The 18,769-nt window shown below is 46.1% G+C and overlaps 1 protein-coding gene across 5 annotated transcripts in view; it reads left to right on the forward strand.

Annotated features, from left to right (window-relative positions):
* VGLL4 (vestigial like family member 4) overlaps window positions 1-18,769 on the forward strand; it is a 157,158-nt gene that overhangs the window by 121,659 nt on the left and 16,730 nt on the right. For 2 of the 5 annotated variants that reach the window (XM_040628446.1, XM_040628445.1), the window contains one exon: window positions 3,479-3,535. The exons of 2 other annotated variants lie outside the window; for them this stretch is intronic. In XM_040628446.1, coding sequence (XP_040484380.1) covers window positions 3,479-3,535 — 57 coding nt within the window. Of the gene's footprint in view, window positions 1-3,478; window positions 3,536-11,270; window positions 11,346-18,769 lie in introns of those variants that run through there. One more of the 5 variants, XM_040628447.1, reaches the window with a different exon arrangement.

Below are 18,769 nucleotides of genomic sequence, written 5' to 3' on the forward strand. Positions count from 1 at the left end.
TACAGTTGCAAAGTAGTTGCCCCTGGCCTGAGTTGGGGCAAAACCCGTAAGCTCACAGCTCACGCTGGGATCAAAGCCATGGTCCCTAGGCTTGTGCTCTTTGCAATCCACACTGAGTGGGGAAAGGGCTAGTGAAAGAAAACAGTGCCTGTCCTCACAGGTGGCGCTCCTTTGAAATACTGTCCTGGTGTGAAATGTGTCCGTTGCTGTTGTCTTTGCTTCTGTGGCTGTTCTTTTGAAGTCTTTTCTCCAGCCTAATGTAGCCAGTTCTGCTTCTCCTTGAGTGCGTATGCAGCCTCTGGGCTCCTCTGTTTCCTCGGCGCCTCCTTTTCCTCTTTCCTCCTTCTTTGGTCTTTGCTTTCTCCTCCCCTACACTCCTTATTCTCACTCCTTCCCCCCCCCTCTGTCCTGGTTGCTTCACTCTTTCCTCCATAAGCATGAATAGAAAAGACAGAGAAACAGACAAACTCAAAACCAGTCATTCTTTCAGCTTGACAAAAGGTCGGAGGCGGGCTTTGAAATTAAGTGCTGGTCCTATAAAGGAAACTCAGTAAAAAAACAAAAACAAAACATAAAAACCTTACTGATTACTGGCTAAAATGGGTTTGGGGGTTTTCCTCTGGATTTTGTTTATTTTTTACAATGGAGTTGATTGTATAAATGGTACCTCAGATGTTCTGGGGTGTCTATAGTTTGCGGTGTCTATGTATAAAATGCTTGGCAACATCATCACACTCCCTTTGGTGACTCTGTGTTTCTTGTATCTCTTTATAGTACCTTTAGTTTGGATACATATGGACTTGCTTTACCAAGAGACTCTCCCACAAACTCCATGAAAGTGAAGAGGGCAATTCCTCATGTCACATTAAAACTAGACCCAGAGGAAATTGAAAAGTTGGGGTTATTTTGGTACGTTGACCCTGCTGGCAGCTGGGACTTTGTAAGGTAAACAGTAACACGTATTTATAGACAGCGCGCGCTGTAGGTGTGTTCAAGTCCACGTAAGCCTTAGCGAGAGGCATACTTCATCACCGAGAATGACGGCTCAGGATCCGCAGCGTCCGCAGGCTCACGAGAGCTTTGCACCGGGGCTTATTCGTAGTAGTGACGATTGATTCTTTAGTGTACCAGGCACTGTGCTGAGTACCTCGTGGGCATGATCTCATTCCAGCCTCACAACCCCATGGTGCACATACTGGGATGATCCCTCACTTACAGGTGGTAAAACTGAAGCCCAGAGAGGTTCTGAACTTGGTCAAGGCCACAGAGCTAGCTAGTAGGTCACGGGGCCGGGAATCAAAGCCCAGACTGTCTGATCGAGTGGTATCCAGCCCTATGAGTCATTTGATAAAGGACCTTCATGCCTTTTAGTTTTGGGCAATCTTCTATTTAAGCACTCTCAAAACGCTACTGATGATGCTTTGGAGATGAGAGGTGGAGACTTCACTTTAGCAGTCACCGGGTGCGGGCATAGGGTGAGGAGGAGCTGTCGGTAATAAGAGCGCTCTGCCAGGCAAGTCCTACCCGAGAAGTGATGGGTCCCTTCAGAGGTGGCTGAACAAGAGCTTCCAGGTAGCTTCCCCAGAAGAGGCTTGAAATGCTGTGTCTGTGCCGGGGAGAGCCCTACAGGAACAAACAGGCGTGTGTGTGTGTGTGTGTGTGTGTGTGTGTGTCTGTTCGTTTGTTTATGCCCAGGAAAGTGCTTTTTAAAGTGTTTTAGTTCTTCGGGGTGCCTGGGTGGCTCAGTTGGTTAAGCGTCTGCCTTCGGCTCAGGTTATGGTCTTGATGTCCAGGGTCCTGCATCGGGCTCCCTGCTCAGCGGGGAGTCTGCTTCTCCCTCTGCACCCCACCCCTCACGTGTGTTCTCTCTTTCACTCTGCTTTCTTTCAAATAAATAAAAAATCTTTTTAAAAAATTGTTTTAATTCTTGTTTAAAAGTTCTAACCCAATTTTAAGTTAGTGGCACAGGCCAATAGTAACTTTAGTCTAACAGATTCACACTGTAGCAGTTTAAACTTTGGTTTAAGTATATAGAGACACATTTTTTTTTCCTTTCCAGATTTCATAAATCAAATGCTCTTGAAATAGAATCCCTCAAACTATGCGCTTTCTCTTCTCTCCCACATCCTTCTTGGCATCATCCAGACTTGGGACATTTTAGCCTTGAAATTCTGTATTTTTCTGTCCTTTTACACACAATCTTATAGGTACCCCCAAAAGTGTCCGGGGGATTCAGGAGGATATTTTATAGTCTTAATTTTAGTTATCCTAAATAAAAACTAACTCAGAAACTGAGATAATGTTAAATTAGGATTTTAAAAAAATCTCTCCCCTCCACGTACAGCAAATATGTGTATTTACTTAAAAAAAAATAAATGAGAAGGGAGCCTGGGTCTTTAATAATGTTTCCCATTTGGGGAGTATCCTCTAAGAACCGGTTAGTGTGAGACGGTGCCCCTAACACGGTCGTTGGAGCTCCGGGCTGGCCGGAGCGGGGATGGAAACGAGGCTGGTTTTTTATGGCAGCTCCTGCTCCCCTGTGACGTTAAAGGCGCATCTGTGTGTTCCATGCAAGTGTTTTGTTAATGAAGTGTGGTACCTTTAAATAAAGGTCACAGGCCTGACCTATGTTGTGTGGGTTGCTTGTTTGTCAGGCTAGAGGCATTTTCTCATTTTCACAGTTCAGCCGAAAACAAAGACCTCCTTATCCGAGCAGGGAGCTGTGCTCTTAAGAGCTGACATCAGCCTTTTCCCAGCAGGCATCACTTCTGCCTTAAGAGTCTTTGCAGAAAGCTGGAAAGGGAGATACCCATCCTGCTACTGGTATTTTTCTGGCCAAATAACACACAGAGTAAAGAAATGCCAGGAGTGCCAGGAGTCAAAGGAGCAGAATAAACAGGACTGTCATCGTGTGTCGGGTCTGCTCTGGGGACCTCTGTGGTGCTTATCTTTGTCGCCAAGAATATAAAAGTGGGACAAGAACCTTGAAAAAGGAGGACTTTTGTCCTAGAGAGGAATTAAAGAACATTCAAGATATATCAGAAAACTTCCATTAGCATGTGTAAAGTAACTTTTTAAAATGGCACATTAAAATTGAAAAAAAAAAGGACTGTTTTTATTTACCGAGTAAGTCAGAGGCGTTTGTTCAAAAGTTGAGGAAACAAGACAACACAGCATTTGGCTGTTTCTCCCTCCTACCCTGATCTCTGAGCTCTGAAGCTCTTTTTGGAGTGCTGTTGTCTTGAAGATGCTTCTGCCTGGGAATGCAGTGGCAGCTATTTTTATATATAGTTAGAGGATTAATCTTGATGTGGCTTTATGACCACACAGACCTCTTGTTGCAATACAAAGCCAGTCTGTCCTGCAAGTATAGAAAGAAGTGCTGTCACTTGAGTAGATTGGACCAAGGACCAGGAAGAGGAATGCTAAGAAACATTGCCTGCGTGTGAGTGCTGATGGTTCTTTTATTTTCCTCTAGGATCTCGCCCGTAAATCCATCATTTGCCTGTGCTACGTGCAGCTGGAACATAGCGAGGTAGTTTACAAGCCCAGTGTTCTGTGTCTGGCATAGTTTTTATTTGATAAGCGCCAGTACCCAGTCTCTATCTTCTTTGCTAAATCCCTGGGTAAACCAACCCTCCCCACTCCCGCCTCCATTTTGACATTTCTTCACAAATTGTCTCCAAAGCATAATTAGAGAACTTAATGTTGCAGTAGTGTTCTGAGTCTGGCAGTAGCTGGAAACCTTGCCAGACAAGAGATCAGAATTCTGGATCCAAGCCTTCATAGCTCCGACAGAGGCAAAATGGACTGCAGAGTAGAAGGAAACTGATGTGGGGCGGCTGGGTGGCTCAGGTGGTTGGGCACTGGACTCTTGGTTTCTGCTCAGGTCATGATCTCAGGTGCATGAGGTCGAGCCTTCGTGCTCAGCGGGGAGTCTGCTGGAGATTCTTTCCCTCTGCCCCCCCCCCATAAATACATCTTAAGAGAAAAAAAAAAAAAAAAAGAAGGAAACCGACTTCACTACTGTGCTCTCCTTAAAATTATCCTTCCTCTTGCCTTCCCTTCCTTGAAGAGATCTAAGAAGTGCAACTGATGGATCCACATAGAAACCAGCTCCAGAAACTGGGTGGAGGTCAAGTGGAGGAAACAGACCAGCCCTCACTAGGTCAGGCCACTGTAGAAGCAAGTGTGAGACCTGAAACCTCTTTGCTTCCCTAAATTTGTCTCTGGCATTAAACCCATCAAGGAATGGTTATGGAGTGTTCTAGCTCATTAGGAATATTTCCTCAGCTGCATGTGACCACTGAAGTCCCACTCCTCCTGGATTCAAGGCACCATTGCCCGTAGATTGTCTCAGAACGCTCTTGCCTACGGATGCTCTGGGGAGAAATGTGTCCCCGGGCCTAAGTTTGGGGAGTACCGAACCCAGTCTCGCAGGTCTGCTCGCGCGTGTGGCTCATCACAGGCTTGGAGAAGTCCGGTGTATGGAAACATCGTTCAGCCCGGGACTGTTCCTGTAAGTAGCTGTGGAATCCTTCATCCTTTTTAATGAGACCCGTCAGGAGTATTCCAGGGAGCACACTTGCCTAACAAAATGAGCATTTTGTTTGGTTTCAAAATTCTGTTATAAACTTTCAGACTCATAAAGTTCTGGTGCTGCTGCACTATTGTACCAGCTGTTGGAATGAAATGGTTGTGTAATTCCTGAATTTGGGACTCCTAGATGCCATCTTTCCTGCCTGGGGCTCTTGGGGAAGTTCTATGAGTCCAGAGAAGTTGAAGAAGCCTGAGGTCCTGTCCTCCCTTGACCTTATGTCTCTCATCTTCCATCCTTAGCTCTCTCCCCCTCCCTGAGCTGTTTCTAGAGAGCATATGATCTCTACTTCGATATTCCACTTCCCAGTTCGGTACTGTGATCTCCCAACAATTTTATATGTTTTTAAAGATTTATTTATTTATTTTAGAGAGTGAGCAAGCTAGCCCAAGTGGGGGGAGGGGCAGAGGGAGAAGGAGAGAAGTAGATTCTCCATTGAGTGAGAAGACCAGTGTGGGGCTCAGTCTCACGACCCTGAGATCATGACCTGAGCTGAAATCAAAGAGACACTTAACCGACTGAGCCGCCCAGGTGCCCTGTGCCAACAATTTTAATGCAACTTCTCCCCCTCATTCACTGGTGACCTGCTCATCACCAGATCTAGAAGGAAACCTGCAATTCCTTATCCTATTAGACTTCCTTTTCCTTTAAGTCTCTTCCCCCTTGGTTCCCAGGGCCCCTTTTCTGCTTTCTTTGGTTCCCCTCCTACTTCTGTGCCCACTCCACTCAGTGGAGCGCCCAGTCCTTCAAAGACTTGGCATTATTGCCATTCTGCAGGGCTCCGTCCTTGTCACTGTACAGACACTTAGAAGGAAGCCACGTGCCAACTCCTAGTTTAGATTACCACTTCTAGCCGAGGCCTACCCTTCACACCCGTAGAGCCGTCTGCGTTTGAGGTACTGTGTGTACTTCTCGGGTCAGCGCTGCTCTGCTGGAATTGATTTAGTAGTTCCTTTCTTCTTCTTCTTCTTCTTCTTCTTCTTCTTCTTCTTCTTCTTCTTTCTTCTTTCTTCTTTCTTCTTTCTTTCTTCTTCTTTCTTCTTTCTTCTTTCTTCTTTCTTCTTCTTCTTTCTTCTTGTCTGTCCCCAAGTCTGTCCCCCATCTTTATGATGGGACAGCTGTCTTTCCACTTGCCCTGGAAATCGCCTCCACCCTCCTCCCACTTCATCTCCCGTATGGAGCGCATTGGCATGCCCTGCTAAATATCGTCTGCTATATATCTTCCATGTCTGTTCTGGCCGTGGCCATAGTTTAGACCCCCATTTCCATGACAATGCCCTCTTTACTGGTCTAGGCACTTCAGAAGGTTTCTGAAGTCTTACTCTCTTCCTCTCAAATCTTCTGACTCCCAGTCAGCTCCAGAAGACACCAAACAGACCTCTGTCTGCAGGACCTTCTGCCTATGTGCTCCCACTTGCTGACATGAGCCCATGTGCTTCACCCCTTCCTGGTACACTTTTCTTGCCTCCCTCTCTTGGCAAATGGTGATTCCTTCTGCTTCGAGAGGAGCACCTCTTTTTGTAAAATGGTAACACTTTGCTGTAATAGTGTGCTTATCTGTCTGTCCCTGTCCCCAGACTGCAGGTCTGGAGCTGGGCAGGAGCTGAGTCTTACTGATGGCTGTCCCACTAACACCCAGCACGTGCCCGACACCTGCTAGGTGCTAAATAAGTGAATGAAGAACAAGTCACTATGAGAGCACTGTCAAAACTCTCTTCCCTTTGGGAAAGCTTTGCAGAATTTCTTTCAAATATGTAATAAACCCTGTGTGGCACCACTTACCATGCGTCCGCGTTTTCCTTGGAGCCTTGATGTTTAGTTCAGGGAACATGCTGGAGCAGAGAGAACCCCACCGTCACTGCCTTCACTGCCTTCCTTTCCCTGTCTCTCCCTTGCTCCCCCAAGACAGGACCATGCAGATTCCTAGTACCTGGGCAAATGCACAGCTTATAGTCTGAAACACTAGCCCTGCTTGTGATGCTTGTTTTGGGATCAAACGATCTTTTCCTGTTGTTGACTCTGAGTAATAAGCCTTCAGAGTTTATTGTATGAATGAAATGTGGGTTTTTTTTCCCCACTGCTCTATTTATATTTCTTCTTACGCATCGTGCTCTGAAGCCAGTGTGTACATAACGTAAGGTATATGGAAATGAGAAATTCACTACAGCTGGGTGTGCCTCTCCGTTCCGAGGGATGGCCGGACATTTCTTCAGGGTGGAAATCAACCCAAGGAGTAGATCTGTTCCTACTGGAAAAGCAAACAAATATATGCCCAAGGGTTCACTACTTTTGGTGTTTGTTCAAATCTACCTAAAAAGAAAGTTCTCAAAGCCAAAGTGTTTATTGGCTGTTCTAATAGGTTCGTTGTGTTTATTTTATTTGTGTGTGATAGCTGCGGGCTGGCACCCCTAACAGCCCAAGTTCCCTCTGTGTTGGTTTTGAACGATCCTGCATCGTTTTGTGTTCGGCTTTTAGCTTTAGAGCAAGTTAGAGCAGCTAATGGTGAAAGTGGATAAAGCTGGGAAATGGAGAGCTCCTTGAAAGAGGCTGATGGCTGCAGAGTGCCGCAGTCAGCAGGTAATCTTGAGAGCTTGTTTGGAGGACATGGCAAAGTTTATTGGGGGTAGTGGCTCTGGCCCCTTTTTGATAATGAGATAAAATCCAAGTTCTTTACAGTGACTTTAGGGATTATGGTGATCGTCCCAACCTCCCTTTTCCTACTTACTTGTCAGTAGATTGCCTTCTTGAACTATCGATCATTGAATTATTCCTTAACTGTGGTTAAATTTTAAAGGAATTTATTTAAATTCCCGCTATTACATACTTTTAGGCGAGCTACACAGTTTAGGAAGCCGCTCTTTGACAGTTCGGGGCGGGCAGTTTGGATTGTCAGACTGCTCACGACTTGCATTTTGAGGCTAATATTTGAAACCAACATTTTTATTGCCTATGGCTTCTTAATGTGTAGGGCATGTCCTCTCCATCACATCGTTCCTCCCCGTATCCCTGTGCTGGCTCTTCTGTAAGACTGTGTGACATCCCACTTCGTCTACACTTGGTTAGATCATTGTAGACATACCATCCATATTTGGTGATAATCTGACCTGTCATCCTTCTCTCCCTCAACCATCCCCTGCCCCAGTTTTTTATTTTGGATAAAGTTCAGATCTATAGAAACATTGAACAACTAGTTCAATGAGTACCGTCACTAGATTCACCAGTTGTTAATATTTTGCCAAATTTGCTTTCCCTTGTATATATGTTTTAACAATGATATGATCTAATGTACTAATATATTCACATTCAGTAATGTCCTTTATAGACGTCTTCTCTTTAATTCAGGATTCAATTGCACAACATACTTTGCATTTAACGTAGAACAGGTTTTCCCATTTTGTGGGAGTGGGCGGTGATGGCGTTCTGGTGGCTAAAGAAAAGGGGACCTGGGCAGGGACAAGTGTCAGCGCCTTGTGAGGTCTCTCTTGGGACACCAGTGGGACTCTTGGCAGGGAGTTGGTTTGTCTGTGAACCCTGGGAGGGGTGGCACTGTACATGATACATAGAGGTGGTATTCAGGCTGTGTGTGTGGTTGTTATGTGGTGGGAAGCGAGAGCTCAGAAACCGGGGAGAGGGAAGGGAGAGAAGTCATGGTGGGAGAGGAGGCAAAGGTTCTGGAACACAAGACAGCTGAGATTTTTGGAACAAATGAAAATTTTTCATGCCTGCTCTAAGATAGCTTAACTCACCTTTTCACAGATTTTTATTACTAATGCCCCAAAGGCTCATTTCTATTTCTAGCCCATAATTCCAATAGTTTTACTTAAAACAAAACAACGGTACCTTCACTTATTCATGGCAAAGATGGAACATTCTCTGTTCCTTTTCTTCCCAAACCTACAAAACTCAAACAAAACCTCAGTAGAGTGCTTTGCTACAAGATCCCCAATTTCTCACTGAGAATTAATTCATTTGAAGCTCAGGTGAATTCTTTTGACTGAAAATTGGTGCTGTTGGGGGAGGGGGTGTCTTCTAATTTTCAGCAGCATGTATGGTATCTAATAACAGTCTCGGAATTTTTAAGACTTGATGTCAGTGACTCCTCAGTGGCACTGTGACTGGGTTCGGGTATATGTGTAGGACCTGGAAAGGGGACTGAGTGCTAAGACCCGGAGCTGTTGGCTGTGGTGCCTCCCAGCCAAGCGTCTTGCCCCGGTGCTGGGAGAGGGAAGGTGCGCCCCGGGCAGCTGCTCGGGGTACGGCTCACAGGAGCACAGGAGTCCTCCTGTTGCTGAGGTCGTGGGGCCGCCTCATTTTTGTCCTTTTCCAGGATTGGTTGTTTAACTCTTCTTTCATTTCCAAGAAATGTAACACAGTATCTTTCCAGTAAATTCCCCCCTTTTTTTCTTCAACTAGCTAGCCTTGTTTTATGTTGCTTGTAACCAAAAGAACTTGTTGACAAATGCAGATATTTGGGTTGTTTGCAATTGTTTTACTGTTATTTGCAAAATTTCTGGGATGATGTGTGTATATCCATCCTTGTTCATGTGTCATACTTCCCATTTTTCTAGAAGTGGGATTTCTGGGTCAGAGGGCACTCTTTTCTACTTTGGTGTGCTCTACCAGCTTGGTCTCTAGTAAGTCCTCTGCTTTACATTCCCACTAGTAACTACGCGTGTGCCTGTCTCCTTGCGTCCTCACAAAGGGGACTGTTACCATGTATTTGATTTTTGCAAGATTCCTAGGTGAGTCGTTGTAGTAACTTGCCTTTTTCCCCCACTCCGCTACTAGGGAACCTGAATGATCTTTTCACATGCTTATTGGCCATTTGGATTTCTTCTTTTGTGACTTTGTATCTTTCTCTCACTCTCTTTCTCTTTTTTAATTAGGGCATTCATCTTCTTTCTCTTACTGTGTCACAACTTTTCATGTCAAGGATCCTTCATCAGATGTGTTAGAAAAATAACCGTTTTCCTGGTTTGTCATTGGCTTTTCAACATTACTGTTTTTTTGAAATACAGATTTTTTAAAATTTGGAAGTGGTTGAATAATTCAGTCTTTTCTTTAATGGAAGAGTCTTCTGAGGTGTTCTGGGAGGGACTGAAATGTGTTGGTTAGTACCTTGTAACACGTCTGCTGTGTTGTGATGGTAGGATAATTGTATCTGCTTAATATGTGTTTGCTGTGGAATGGAGAAAAGCGTATTGTTTGTGTATTATTTCATTAGTTCATTTTCTCCGGCATTTCCCAAGTGCCTCTTTGTTGGTGGCATGGGGGATGTGGGTGTGCAGGGAAGGAGTCAGCCCTGGTTAGGGGGAGGGAACTTAGCTGTGCCTGGTGGTGTGCAGGACAGAGCCCTGTGAGGAATGGTCACCGCCTGCCTTTCCTGACTTGTCTGCATTTTCCCTCCCTTCCCCTCAAATTTTTTCACTATCACTGAGCACTGTGCATGGCCAGAGTGCTTTCAGTATTTGTTTTAATAGCCTCTTGTTGGGTACCATAAGTAAGCTCTGAAATCAAAAGTTTAAATTCTGTTTTTATTTAACCATTTTACCAGATGTTTCCTGTGGTTTGACAGATGTACAATTTACTCGAAAGTTACACTCCTGAGATTTTGAATGTTATGGACACCGTTGCTATAGACAATGATTCTGTCAGGGCAGGATTTGGAAGACAACTTTCAAATCATTTTTGGGTTGAAGATGTGTTTTTCTCCAGAACAGAAATGCTTATCTTCATAATCCGCTTTTACCTTCTCTGTTAGCGTTCTGACCTGTGGTTTATGAAAGACTGTCACCTGTTGGCTAGAGTTTATTCTAGTCAACACCATTGTGCCTCAGTGGGGATTCCTTTCTGAAAGCAGCTGGACTCAGATACATCCAGGTTTTGTTTGCAGAACTCACCTGGGTCATGAGAAAACTCAGATGGTGGGCAGGAGATTTAAATTGGGCTGAAAATCTGGCTTAATGGGCCACCTGACACAAGGGTGCGGTTGATTGAGAAAGCTGCAGACTTGGCAGGTTTTTTGCACCCACTGAAAGCCCATCAAGACAAAGCTAGGACTGCTGTGGCACCTTTGCCTTTCCAGTGCCCACAGTCAGCAGTGCTCTGCAGCCTGAGTCCTAACAGAAAAGAGCCTCTCATCTAGGATTCTGCGGGTGGGAGGAAGGCAGAAGGAAGTTGCTTCCTACAAAACACAAGTGAGACTAGTTGTGGCTGCAGTGGAGGAAGAATGAGGATTTTTGACATTCCTTCACTGAGGGGCCAGATGCAAGGCTGCCTCGGAGCTGCATGCGTGGTTCCGTCAGAGCTGGCTCCCTTCTCCAGCAACCTTCCTCTCCTGTGTTTTGTTTAGCCTTATTTAGAGTTTTATAAAAGCCTTATGTTATGGAAGATGGAGGAACAAAGAAAGAGGAAATTGTATGCTATAATTCTGACAGCAGATCTATTTGCGCACAAAATGGAGCTGTAATGATGCATGTAACGTTTTGGCAAGACACCCTGTGTAAATAAACCCTCCCAGGAGTTACTAACCTATCCCAGGACCCGCAGGAAACTTCGCTTGCGGCGTGGGGGCTGGCAGGCCCCCTTACCTTGCAACTCTCCTCTCCAGCGGGGACTCTTATTCTGACAGGCGTTCTGCCTGCCCACTTTTGTGCCTGGGCCTGCTTGCCAAGTTTGTGAGGCCCAGGGCTTTCTTGTGGGAGGACGCTGGGCTGTCTGCATGCTCTTTGGCAATGACTAAAGTGAGGTTAGTACCAGAAACCCTTTCATTTTATTCCCTTATCCTTGCTTTTTCAAACCAGATGGCAACCCTGTATTTTCAGCTGTAATTAATTTAAACTATGAGGCAGCGAGTACTGGGAGAGGTAGACTTGACTCTGCTCAGAAGGGACAGCAGTGATTTTCCTGCCCAGCCCTCTCCCCTCACCAGATGGCACCTTGTCCCAGTCAGAGCCATGTCCCCTGCGCTGCTTTGGAGAGGGGCCTGGCAGCAGAGGGAGGGCTGTTCTTGAGGCTGCCGCGCGGGCCACCGAGGACACGTGTGAGCCGGAAGGGTTAATGCACGCTGGTAATTGTTGCCTTAACGGCTTGGAAGGAGCCGGGCTTCAGGTGATGGCTGACATGTTATTGCTGGGCGGGCTGTCACGTGACCGCCTCGAGACAATGGCGCATAGTTTGAGTGGCTGCTGAATCAGGGAGTGCAGGGTGCTTTTTCTTCCTACTCACTTCAGCTGCCAGGATCGCCTCCAAAAGGGGGTATGTTTTAGGTTTAACATTTATTCTTAAAGAAAATTACAAGGGAAATAAAAGCCCTTGGCCACAATTGCAGTCTGGAGGTTTTGACCTCAGCTACTTGACCACTTCCGTCCGTGGAAATTTTACTGGAGTCCTCTGTCTGTAAGTTGGATCAATTAGTGATGGAGAGATCCTTCACATTTAATAGAAAATGAGTGCTTTTGTTTACTCTCTCAGTAGCTTGTCAGATAACTCCACAGAGCGGCCTCCCACCCCCAACCCTCCTCGCCCCTCCTTGCTCTGGATCCAAGCTCAGGTTAAAATGGAGAGAGGTAACTGCCCGCCTGAGAGCTGGGCGTCCAGGTGCTCTCACCTGCCCGCGCAGGTAGGCACACGGGGTTTTAGTCTCGTCATTGGAGAAACACATTTTCTGGGCAGTACGGAGGAGTTGCAGACTGGAGAAGATCTGTTAACCATAATATATGTGCAAAACCCTTTGTAAAACAGTACGCTAATGTTCTACAAGTGGTAGTTATTACTATTATTAACATTAGCCATCCTTGGATGACTTGAAATAATTTTTAAAGGCCCATAGTGAGAAATGAGAACCACAAATATGTAGCTTGTGAGACTCCAAAATGCTCACTGGTGATTACAGCATCATTGACTGCAGTCCCTGTGTGTGCCTGAGTTTGCTGAATTTAGTGAGCTGGGTGATGGATGTTCTTTGTTTACTTAATTTTATTTCAAATATTTACATTATCCATGAGCATTTCTCTCATGGACCACTTGGACTGTGGTAACCAAGGCTTGCATTTTTGTTGTTGTTGTGGGCCAGACCCATCCTTTTGGAAACCTTTTATTTTTCTCTAGTAGAGAGGGACAAACATGTAAATGATTTGTCAAAACTTGTAAGGACTAAAAATTTAATATAGAATTACCATATGTTCCAGCAAGTCCACTCTACTGGTATGTGCCCCAAAGAATTGAAAGCGGAGACTCAAACTATTAATTGCATACCCATGTTCATAGCAGTGTTATTCACAATAGCCACCAGGTGGAAACAACGCAAATGTCCACCAGTGGATGAACAGATTAAAAAAATATGTATGCACGTAATGGAATATTATTCAGCCTTAAAAAAGGCACGCAGTTCTGACACACAGTGCAACACGGATGAACCTTGCAGACATTCGCCAGGTGAATTGTGTGAGTCACAAAAGGACAAATAGTGTATGATTCCATTTATGCGAGGTGTCGAATCCATAGAGAAAGAAAGTAGGATGGTGGTTTTTGGGCAAACGGGGAGGGAAACGGGGAGTTCGTGTTTAACGGGGACAGAGTTTCAGTTTGGGAAGATGACAACATTCTGGAGGTGGATGGTGGTGATGGTAACACAATACTGTGGATATATTTAATGCCACTCAATGGCATACTTAAAAATGACAAAAATGGTGAATTTTATGTGTATTTTACCACAGTAAAAAAAATAAAGAATCTTCTAAGACTAATGATTACCTTCAGTTCACTTGAATAAACAATAATGACTTTATTATGTGTTCCATACTCAGCTGGGATGAGCGGGGTGTAAGGAGGAGGTAAACGGTTTGGAAGACAGCAGAAGTCCAGCTCCCTGGGGGTATGATAATCGATGCCTAATACTAGAGAGTTACAGTGTGATGACTCTTGGGGGTGGTACTTGTAATTTAAAGGGTAGTTAGGATTAATGATTACCATTTGGTTTTGTACTCCCCAAGAAAAGGAGAGGGGTTGTGTCATTGGGGTATTAGGGAATGGTGGTCCTCTGGATTCTCCAAAGGTGTTCTAGAATCATCAACTCAAGAGTTTGGGGGAAATGCCACCTCAGTGTTGAACAGAATCACCAGGTTCCCTGAAGTTCCTTTCTCCCCTTCTTTTCCAGGTTTCAGGTTTGGGGTACGGACATGATGTTAATAGCTGGGGATGGCTCTTAGATGTTAGTGACGTTACAGTAGAACCAAGTGGACAGCTTAATTCTGAATTCTGTGAAGTTTGTAAATGAGAATATTTGTAAAGAAATGCAACTTTATACCTCAGAGAAAAATGACATGGGCCATCTGCGTTGGGTTTTTTTTTTTTTTTTTTTTTAGGTTCTTTGGGATCTTTGCTTCAAGAATAGAGATTGATGTGTGATTTGCCTATCAGTTGTAATAACCTTTTTCCAAGCACCTGCGGGTCCTCAAAATAATCATTAATTCACATCTTGTTCCTATCATATAATCTGTGTAAAAAAACAAAAAGCCCCAAAAAACCCAACTTTTCCTCTAGTCTTTGAAAGATGGGGTTCAGCCTAGACTGGATTCTCAGAGGGAGTTAATTCACTACATGCGTAGCATTACATAATTTATGCACCCCATAATTTACTCTCAGATAAAAGGTCTCTGAGGTTCTCTACTACTACTGTTTATTTAAAGAATATTGGGTAGATCCCTCATATTTTATTAGATGAATATTTAATCACTTTACATACATCATATTGAAATTTTCAAACTTTTTAGTGTAGTTATATAGTAATTTAACTCAATAATTTAGCCCCAAAGTTTCGGATGTCAGTCAAGGTAGGTGGGTGGTTTTGAGAGAATAACTGGCTAATATTTGTTTAGTGTTGAGTAACTGTACTGAATTAGAGGTTATCCTCTCAGATCAAGAAGTCAGGAAATTATTTGGAACTGGTTGCCGCCAGCGTCAGGTGCAGGAAGGTGACTTTGTGCAGGGGGCGCGTGGGGGGGGCGGAAGCAGCAGCAAACCCAGTAGCACGGGCAAGACATCGGCCCGTGTATCTCTGATGTGCGCACATGCGATGCAAATATGGCTGGCAACTCATTTGTAATCCTTGCCAAGGTGGGGTCACACATATAGCTGAGTTAAAAGGAAAAAAAAGAGTAGGAGGCATTTAGAAGACCACACACTTGCTCCGTGACCCAGGTGCTGAAGTAACTGTTGGCATCTTGGGTAATGCTGTTAGAAGTGTAGTTCTGGGGGCGCCTGGGTGGCACAGCGGTTAAGCGTCTGCCTTCGGCTCAGGGCGTGATCCCGGCGTTACGGGATCGAGCCCCACGTCAGGCTCCTCCGCTATGAGCCTGCTTCTTCCTCTCCCACTCCCCCTGCTTGTGTTCCCTCTCTCGCTGGCTGTCTCTCTCTCTGTCGAATAAATAAATAAAATCTTTAAAAAAAAAGTGTAGTTCTGGATGACCGAGAGTGTTGAAATCATCCTGATTTTGAGTGTTCTGTTCTGTTGACCTTAGTTCTTATTAGCCCTCGTGTCCTAATGTTTGGTTCAGAAATATGCTACCATAAATTGAAGGGAGTTATCTTTTCCCGTGTGCTCTGCGTTGGATCACATCTGGAGTATTCTGTTAAGTTCTGGGCACCACACTTACAGATGAATGTTCATTTGTCGGGCATGTGGGAGGTGGGTGTCAGGATGGTAAGGGGTCCAGTACCATTCGGAGCGATTCTCTGGTGAAGAGAAATCCGGGCACGGTAAGTCTGACATAGCAGTTCTCCAGGAGTTGGAAGAGGAAAGAGACCTCATTGAGTTTTTTGAAAGGCTTCCCAAAGGTTTGGACCTTTGACCAAAGAATCATACTGGAAAGCAGATTTCATTCATTGTGAGGAAGAACCTTTCCTTTAAGCTCTTCAGTCGTTGAGTGAAATGCCTGAAGAGGAAGTAAGTAGCCATCCCCAGAAGTGCTTAAGCGGTAGCCACCCCCCAGTTACGGAATGAATGAGTCACGGGGGTGAAAGGCACAGCATGGGGAGCATAGCGGTCCTGTAACAGGGTTGTGTGAAGGCCGCTGGTAGTTACACTTGTGGGGAGTCTGGAATCACGTGTGGACGTGTTGGATCCCTGTGTGGTGCGCCCGAAACTAATGGAACATTGTGCAGCAACTGTACTTCAGGTAAAAAAAAAGCAGCAGTGTGGTTGTCTTGGGGATGCTGTGATCCCTCACTCCTTTATTCACAGCTGTCCTACTATGAAGCTTTCTTCCTTTGAGTAGGACACAGTGTCCAGTGTTTTTGCTAAATGGCTTTATAATATTTTCCAACAACGTGCAGCAAAATGCAGAGTAAAAGCGAAGAGTGAGCCTTCTGAGGAACTTGCATGGTTATGAAGGATGGCTCGGTACCAACCCAGAAGCATGGAAGCAGGAATAACGATGGAAGGTGTTTTCAGACCAGGCCTCTCTGGAGGGGGTTGTGATGACTGCAGTGGGCTGTCCAGTCCCCCCTGTGCCAGTGTTGCTCTGGTCACCAGCTTCATGAGCTCCTCTGTCTTGTTCAGACCAGTTAGTGCTGAGTTTTCCTAAGAATTCCTGTGCTCTTTGGTTCACGTGGAAGTTAGTCATTGGCCAAGCACTGTTCTAGACACTGATGGAGTCTTCAGAGCAGCGCACTGTGCGTGACGTCACTTTCCCGAGTTTGTTTCGCCCCAGGTGTGTCGGGGGCCCTTCTCTCTGGGTCTCAGACCAGTGCATAGCTAAGAAAGGGGGTGCTTCCATCCTCCGCCTTCCTGAGGAGAGTGCGTAAAGCAGCGGGTCACACGCCACTTTTCCAACACCAGGAAGTTGTTGTCTGTGGATCTTAGAATCAGACCGAGGGTGTCGGTGGGGTGGGAAGCAGCAGGGAGAGCTGAGCCTCTGGGTTGACCCCAGCAAAGCCGGCGCTGACCCTGGACAGTCGCGGTGGGCAGATCCTTTGCCCCCCGTCTTTCTCCTGTCCTTGCCCCAGCTGACCCACGCGTTCCCTAAATTAGGACAGCAGAGCAAAATAGCACAATATTGATGGCTCTGTCGTTGTGAAGGGAGGTGGATGGTCTTTTCTAGGCTTTTGTCCACCTCAGACATTGTAGCTCAGTTACAGAAGGGAAGACATAGGTTTTCCATCCCGTCTCTGGTACAAGGACTGCATTTAATGCCAAAAATATGATAGCGGTTGTATTTTTTAAATATCGTTCATCGAGAGAATACATAATGACAAAAGCTCCTACCAGTTTAGTAGCAGTAGGAATTTTAGATTGATTTATATTTTATGAGTCTCAGCCACATCTCCATTCACGTGAAAACTCTGAGAGCGTACACGTGTGAGACGTGTGATCCGTCCGAGGGTGAGCGGAGCTTGCCGTGCGCGTGGGCCCTGGGGCCCCGGCCCCCTGCCTTGGTGGCAGTCATTGCCAACACGGGGGCCTGGATGAGATCCTCTACAAGTCGTGTTCTCAGGTTTTTCCTCGTGTCTCAGCTAATGATGGAAAACATGTGCAGACGGTTCTAGTCAAAGAAAACCAATGCCTTATTTACATAGGGTTGAGCTGTTTGGAAACTCGGCCTGAGTCTCGGGCTATCTGTGGGAGCTCTGCCCCACCCGCGGGCGTCGCTGGGAGTGTTGCCTCCTGTGTGTGACAGTTCTGGAAAGTTCTCCTTTGTGCAGCAGGTCGGCTCTGTGAACGCTGGAGTGGGCGACAGGGAAGGGTGCCGTGGTGGGCCCTGTTCTCGCTCGGGGCCTGTCTGCTCTTCCTTTACACGCCGCTCTAGCATACCTGGTTGCCTGGCTTCTTGGTCCCCCCTGTGGAGCAGTGGCAGGCATGCTTCTCCCGGAGTGACCCTGTAGTCGCTGACCCAAGAATGCGAGCGGCTGAGCAGCCTGAGACAACGGGCCAGGCCTGTCACGGAGGCCTGCTCCATCACATCCAAGAGCCGTGTTTATGCTGAAGGTCCTGAGTCACCAAGAAAGGAAAGAAGTCGTGGGATGTTTCAGACAGGTTTTTAACTAAAATAGTTAAAAAAAAAATGTATTCTCTCTTAAGGCTTATGTTTTGGTTTTATCTAGAAGGTTCACTTAAGTGGCTGTGCCGGGTACATGCAACCCTGTGGCTCAGGTGACGTCAGTCAGGTTTCCTGGGTGCCCCCAGGGTCCCTTGGGCAGATCTGCATAGTAATTGTGGTCATTGAGAGACCCTCTTTCCCCTGGAGTTCCTTCCAGTCTCCTGCAGAAAGAAGGGCAGGAGTTCACAGAACGCTCATGAGGGCTGACCTTTGGGAGGAATGGAGGGAAGTCTGAGGAATCTTGAAGGCTGGAGAGTATGCAGAGATGGGCTTATACTAATTTAGTGCCTCTCACTCTTGGGAAGGCTTTGATTGGAAACCCTTGACTCAATTACAGAGACAGAGTCCAAGTCAGTAACGGCGGAAATGTCACTTAGATTCCTGTTTCCTCTAACACTACCCACTTATTTGTGATCTCTCCCCCTCTCCCTGCCCTAGAGAAATGTGCTGTTTCTGAAGCTTCTGCAGGCCATTTCGGCAGAAGAGGAAGGTTGGCCTGATTTGAGTCCCTGCCTTACCACCTAGCCGCCTCGTGACCTTGGGTGATCACGCCACCTCTCAGCTCCGGTTCCCTCCGTGTTCCAAGGGCATAGTGGTGGGCACCCCAGACGGCTTGCGCAGGCACTGATGCGAGAAGGGGAACAGTACTCACGGTTGGCCCATGGGCTCGAAGGGCTGGTTATTGATGGGCCCATCAGTGCAGAAATGATGGAAAAATCTGGTGGGTCATTCATGCCGTCATCTGTCCAAAATGTTACTGAGCCAAAAGGTTTTGGATTATAACTTGGTCAGTAGGCTTCTTCCCTCTTGTATGTGGGGGCAGCTGGGGATGCCTTTAACTGGCTTCCTGAATTGCTCTTGGAGGTCCGGTCAGGAGGCAGCTTAACCCTCCAGCTTCTCCCTGGCAGGCCTGGCCTCACACACACTGTCTCGACTTGTGTTGTCATTTCTTGGTGCTCATTAAATACGCTTCCTAGCGACAGGCATGCATGACAAGGTCCAGGGGATCTTAGGAGCCTCTTTGAAAGTGAAGCTTTAAGACATTTATGCATCTGCGGGGGGGGGGGGGTGTTAA

Source organism: Ursus maritimus, unplaced genomic scaffold, assembly GCF_017311325.1.
Source record: "Ursus maritimus isolate PB19 unplaced genomic scaffold, ASM1731132v1 scaffold_14, whole genome shotgun sequence".
Lineage (NCBI taxonomy): Eukaryota > Metazoa > Chordata > Mammalia > Carnivora > Ursidae > Ursus > Ursus maritimus.